Source organism: Sinocyclocheilus rhinocerous, unplaced genomic scaffold (assembly GCF_001515625.1).
Source record: "Sinocyclocheilus rhinocerous isolate Xijiao unplaced genomic scaffold, SAMN03320098_v1.1 scaffold1402, whole genome shotgun sequence".
NCBI classification, from domain to species: Eukaryota; Metazoa; Chordata; class Actinopteri; order Cypriniformes; family Cyprinidae; genus Sinocyclocheilus; species Sinocyclocheilus rhinocerous.
The window spans coordinates 66992-73122 of NW_015640486.1; the positions used below are offsets into that span (position 1 = coordinate 66992).

The window sequence follows — 6131 nt, forward strand, 5'->3', positions numbered from 1 at the left end:
TTTCACACACACACACACACACACACGTTTACTTAGCTATCTAAATGGGGACATTACATAGACTTCTATTGTTTTTATATACAGATAGTTATACACATTTTAACCTAAACCCACCCCCACCCCTACCCCTCACAGAAAACTTTCTGCATTTTTACAATTTTAAAAGTAAAAAAAAAAACTCTTTACTTTATTTTATAACAGTTTTACAAATGAGGACATCCACAAATTGAGGTTTTTGCCAATTTCGTCAGGTTTTGCTCTCTTTTGGGTACAAATTTGTCCCCAAAATATGGTTAAGTAGACACACACACACACACACTCCCTAAAACTCCCAGTTATACTATATACAATATTCACAAAGAAAACAAGAAAAGATCAGCCTTGACAACAACTTCACAAATTCAAAAACAAGAGTAAATGACATTCTAGAAGGGCTGCCCTCGACTAAAGATTTTTATGGTCGACTAGTAGTTGTTCATTTTAAGCATTAGTCGACTAATTGCACATTTATTAATAAACCATTTAAATCTTTATAATGAGTCTTTAATTGCCTACATAGCCTAATAAGCGCACACATAAATCTTGCCACAGCACACCACAGCAGAAGTAATGATTATGAATGTGTTGGGAAAAACAGTAAGGAGACTGCATTAACATTTTAACATAAGATTGAGCAGCCATGTAAAGTTGCTAATACTTACATATTTCAGATGATAAGCCATGTTTGAGGTCGATGAATGATAGGCGAGCGTTTGGATGTCCCGCCCGATGTACTGTATTACCACAAAGACCAGCCTTTAACGAACCAGCAATCAATATTTCAGTCATAAGAGTGTTTTTAGTGCATCAGTGTGCATTTTATTCAACCATCTGTGAATGACGTGCTGGATAATATATGGAGATTTAGGAAAGAGGTGTTAATATCCAGATTGAGACATTCAGCTCTTAAAGATGCATTATTGTTTCTGATGGGTAAACACAACTCATCATAAGCTCAATGCTGTTAGTGTGGAGTGATGGAAACAGCTGAACACATTATTATGCAGTGCAGGAAAGGGAAGGAATGATAAATATTGACGAAGGTCCAAACGTAGGTTCAGGAGGAGGCTAATCATCCAGTCCTGTCAATCATCATTACGAGCCTATATAAGCAGCAGTCACTGCGCCGTCCCGGCAACAATTCTTCCAGCATCCCTCCACCTCCCCAGCTCCTCCTCTGGTTTTGTGTGTAAAGTGCTTATTGCGTGTAAGCAATTTTAAAATACTGTAGTAATGGATTCATTGTTAAACTGATCTGAGAGAGTGATGAGTGTGTTATTGTTCTCTACAGGTTGAGAGATTGTGGCGTCACAGATGAAGGTTGTGCTGCTCTGGCTTCAGCTCTGAGATCAAACCCCTCACACCTGAGACAACTGAGTCTGTCTGGGAATAAACTAGGAAAATCTGATGTGAAGTTACTCTCTGATCTGAAGGATGATCCACATTGTAAACTGGAGACATTATACTATTGTGAGTGTCTTTTTACTTGAATCTTTAAAGTTCAGTAGCAGGCCTCATATGTGTGTATTGGATCATATAAGATAATAATTCAGCTCCACTTTAGTTTCTGTATTTCAAACTGTGTTTAATAAGAGTTTAATTCTGTGATGTAACTGATCTATGAATATATTAATATTTTCATCTCTTCATGTCTCTGTGTGTCAGTGATAAAGAGAGAGTTGTTGATCATTCACTGTTATTAATCTGTGATCAGGTGTTCATTCATATCTCTGGCTGTAATATGAATATACTGTGTGTTTTCTGAGCTGGATCTGCTGATGTGTTGTGACAGCAGTAATGTCTCATACTCATATGTGACTGTCTGTGTGTTTTATTGTAGGACTCTCAGTATTTAGACGTCAGTCCAGTTTCCTCAGGATCAGCTGCTGGTGAATAAGAGCCGCTACAGAGACGTCACAGTCACACAATCAGCAGAGACTGAAGACACAGAGACACACAGCATCACACTGTCATGTGTGTCGTCTTTCACTCTCTTGGTTTATAGGTAATGGCTCATGAAACTGAGTGCAGAAAATCAGCAGTTTGGAATCGGTGTGGATTCAGTAGATATTGACTACAATGTAGATGCTGTAACACTCAATAAACACTGCAGACAAGTAATGCTGAGTGATCAAACTAAAACCTCCCATTTTAATCAACATAAACGGTGTAAATAAGAGATTTATTGTGTAATACGGACAACTTTGATTATAATGGGAGAATGAGATTCATTTATCAATATAACCTTTGTTAACCTTGAATATAAAGTTTTCTTTAAAAGTTTTTACAAGTTTTAGTTTGAGAAATCAAGAGTCTGACAACTGATGAGATTGATATTGTAGATGTATCAACCAGCAAACCACTGTAAAGATTTCACTGTAAAATAATTATATTAATTACATATTTTTTTTGATGATTATTAAAATTTCCACCTAAATCTTAACTTTTTTTTTTACTCGTTTTTTGCTTTTCCTCTTGCACACAGTTATTCACTAACGACTGTGTTGACACATATTTATTTATTTTATGGAGAGGTTATAACTTTCAGTGTGATTATAAACAATCTTACACAGTTCTTAAATGCTTTCCAAAGTCTGTTATTCTGATGGTCAAAAATTCAGTGTCTCATGAATAATGTTCCTCATTTACCATCATTAACAATGAGATAGATTTTGATAAGATGATACATTTAAAAGCAAAATGATACACAATTTACTGACAAATAATACTTTTACAAAACAACGTAGTAGGAATGGAGTGTGAGGGTTTTTTATCTAAAGGACATTAAGAAAATAGATCATGTTTATACACCACCGAAAATCAATGTAAGGTATTCAGTGATCGGCTTATATATCCTGAGCCGTCGAGCTTCTCAGGCATAGATTTAATATAGATCATCATAACTGTGTATTTTGAAATTCAGAAATAGAAACGTATTGCTTGTGTATTTCCTCTTTCTGGTAAGACATGTATAATTGACTAAAAATCTAATAATTTAACTCTGTTTACTAGAAATACTAGAAATAATACAAGCCCTAACATTTGGTATAATAATGAAATATGGCCATATTCAGTTTTATATTAAATATTCTTTTCATTTTAGGATTTTATTTAAATTCATAAGTACAAGACAAGTGACTGAAAATGTGTGCTTCATTTCATTTAATAGAACGAACCTTTAGTCTCTTCTGACAAAACTAGTTTACTTTCCTTTAGGACAAACTCTTGACATACATATATATATATATATATACTGTATATTAAATGTTAAACTGCTCCAGAGTAAAATTACAGTATACTGTCTGAAAGTCTGACAGTTTGAAACTTTTTAACTAACAAATAACAGTACGTACTTCAGTATTTTTACACGGGAACAACAGAACAAAGTGAACTCTGAAATTCTTAGAAATAAGACATTCTATTTTACAATTCCTAGTTATTAATTATCCAAACCAATAGGAACAAATTCTACAGCAGAACATCAAATATTTTCTGTAATACAAACATACAATATAGTGTTCACAAACTCTACACCAAATACTCAAGACTATGAAATCTGCATAGTTACAGTAGATATTGTGAAGTCTGTATAAGGTTATGATGTAATGATAAAAGACAAAAGCATGTAAGTTTGCTGATCACTGAACATTATTCCCTGTTGTGACTGTAACAGGAGATCAGATACTTCTCCCGCTGTAACGACTGCTGGCTGATTTGTTCTGGGACGTCACCTGAGAAATCACAGCATACATGTTACTATAAAGAATTACTGTCCATTGTGTTATTATCTAATTATGCGTCACTTACTTCTTCTCTTCAGGCCCCTGGGTTTGTTACATTCATGAACGGCAAATCTATTCTGAGCAAGTCTCACAGACAGAGAGTCTCCTCTCCTGAGAGAATCAAACACAAAGCACAGATATTATGATGAAAAACGAGACTGTGAATGTGAATCCAGGCAAACACACATCACAGTCAAATCTAAAGAGAAAAGCCTCACTTTATACAGACCATGAGTTGAAAGTGACACTAACATCATTACAACATGCTCCTGTAAGTTACAATCATCTCTGCTATGACCTGACAGTAAGCAAATGAATTAATGTTAAGTGATAAACTATTTACTTTGTAGCATTTCTATTTGTCCACTGCAAAATAAGAGCGGCACATAGAGTCTAATGCACAGCATGCACTTCAGGATTTATTTAAAGATTTGGAAATGTGAAAATAATATGTATCTGCTGCAGTGTTTTATAAGCATTTCTGTAAAACTCAGTTTAAAACAACCACACACACACACACACACACACAGGACTTTAGATTTATATTAGATGAGCAACACTTGTCTGAGAGCACATCAGATTTCTGAGGCAGGAACGTTTTAAAGTGGGATTAGCAAGAGTCAGCTACCAATTTAACAAAAAACAGAACATTTTTAGGGATTTCTGTAATGCTCAGGCCTTACAGAAATCTAGAGACAAAAAAGCAGGAAAATCTGACCACGCCCCCCCCAAAAGCCACGCCCCCATCACTTATTATTAATATATATATATATATATATATATAAAATCACATTAAAAAATATATCTTATATTGTAATAATACATACGATTGTCCTTTCAAAATAAAAACAGCATTTAATAATCATGATAATAATTAACATTATATTATAATATAATATAATATAAATAAAGTATTAATAGAATTGTTATTATTAAAATACCTGCAAAAAGTTTGGAAACATTACACTTATTAATGATTTTGAAATAAATCACTTCTGCTCATCAAGGATGCATTTATTTAATCAAAATAAAGTAAAACAGCAATATTGTGAAATATTATTACAAATAAAAAAATATTTATATTTTAATATTTTATAAAATGTAATTTATTTCTGTGATCAAAGCTGAATTTCCAGCATCATTACTCCAGTCTTCAGTGTCACATGATCCTTCAGAAAACATTACAATTTGATTTGCTGCTCAAGAAGCATTTCTGATTATTATCAATGTTGAAAACAGTTGTGCTGTCATATATGTTGTGTGAAAATTGTAATATATATTTTATTTTTTAGGATTCTTTGATAAATAGAAAGTTCAATGAACAGCATTTATTTGCATTCAAATTTATTAAATTCTACATTTGAACTGATACTTGATACTTTTAACTGTCCTGCAGATGGCGGCGTGAGCTCGTACAGTGCTCTCAGGACCATTCCGTCCGTGATGTCTTACAAAACAAAATCTTTTGGCAGTTTATTTAGCTAATTGCTTATGGCCATTTGCAAGACCCCCCACTCCAATATTGTGTATTACTGATCTGCATGATTCACGTGGGTCATGATTTTAGGCCGAAGAAAACTGAATTCCGGATTAATCCACACTGCAAATACGTCAGTGTTAAATTCCCAGTGTTAAAGCATGTCAGAGTAAAGTGTTGACGTTATAGAGTTAGATTTTGAGAAATTAACACTATCAGAGATAGAAGCTGATTTGATTCAGTGTAAAATCACAGTGTTACAGGTAACCAACACTTGCCAATGTTATTTCCAACATCCTGGTATTTATGCAGCGCTGTCACTGAAGAATCTTCCAGACGCCATTTTCCCTCAGTTTCAGAATAGCAACTGGTAAATCAAGCTACCTCAGTGTTTGTATTTTATAGACTTTCTGTATGGAAATACAGTTATAAATGTACTGTTAGTTAAATGACTTAAGACAGAGTTTTAAGTGAGAGTTTGGCGGTTCAATCGTGGTTGTTTGTGTAGTTAGTTCGCCGAACTAAGCAGTACTTTCTTGACTTCTATTCAATACTGGCAGCTATTAGAATGTTATTTTAAGTAATTGAATGTACGTGAGTGTGTTTAAATGGCCGCGTTTTGCACTTTTTTTCCCTCCCGCATGGTGCCTAAAAGCATAGCATTTACATGTACACGGTATTTCTGTCTCCGTAAAGGCTATTTTGTGCGCTGTTACAGCCACCAGTCTGTTAAAAAAAAAAAATCAACGTTTCCTTTAATTCGTATTTTAGCGCCCAAACGAGCGAGGGGAAGCTCAGTCTCTGCTGGTGCAATTCTTCCAGGCGCCATTTTC

At 34.2% G+C, this 6131-nt stretch overlaps 1 protein-coding gene across 1 annotated transcript in view; it reads right to left on the bottom strand.

Moving 5' to 3' along the window:
- Window positions 1-3608: 3608 nt before the first annotated feature.
- LOC107753222 (tudor domain-containing protein 6-like) overlaps window positions 3609-6131 on the bottom strand; it is a 12574-nt gene continuing 10051 nt past the window's right edge. Inside the window, exons 4-5 of the mRNA XM_016569345.1 lie at window positions 3847-3932; window positions 3609-3770 (exon numbers count right to left, since the gene is read on the bottom strand). Of these exons, the coding sequence (XP_016424831.1) occupies window positions 3688-3770; window positions 3847-3932 (169 nt within the window). The 3' untranslated portion in view covers window positions 3609-3687. The remainder of the gene's footprint in view (window positions 3771-3846; window positions 3933-6131) is intronic.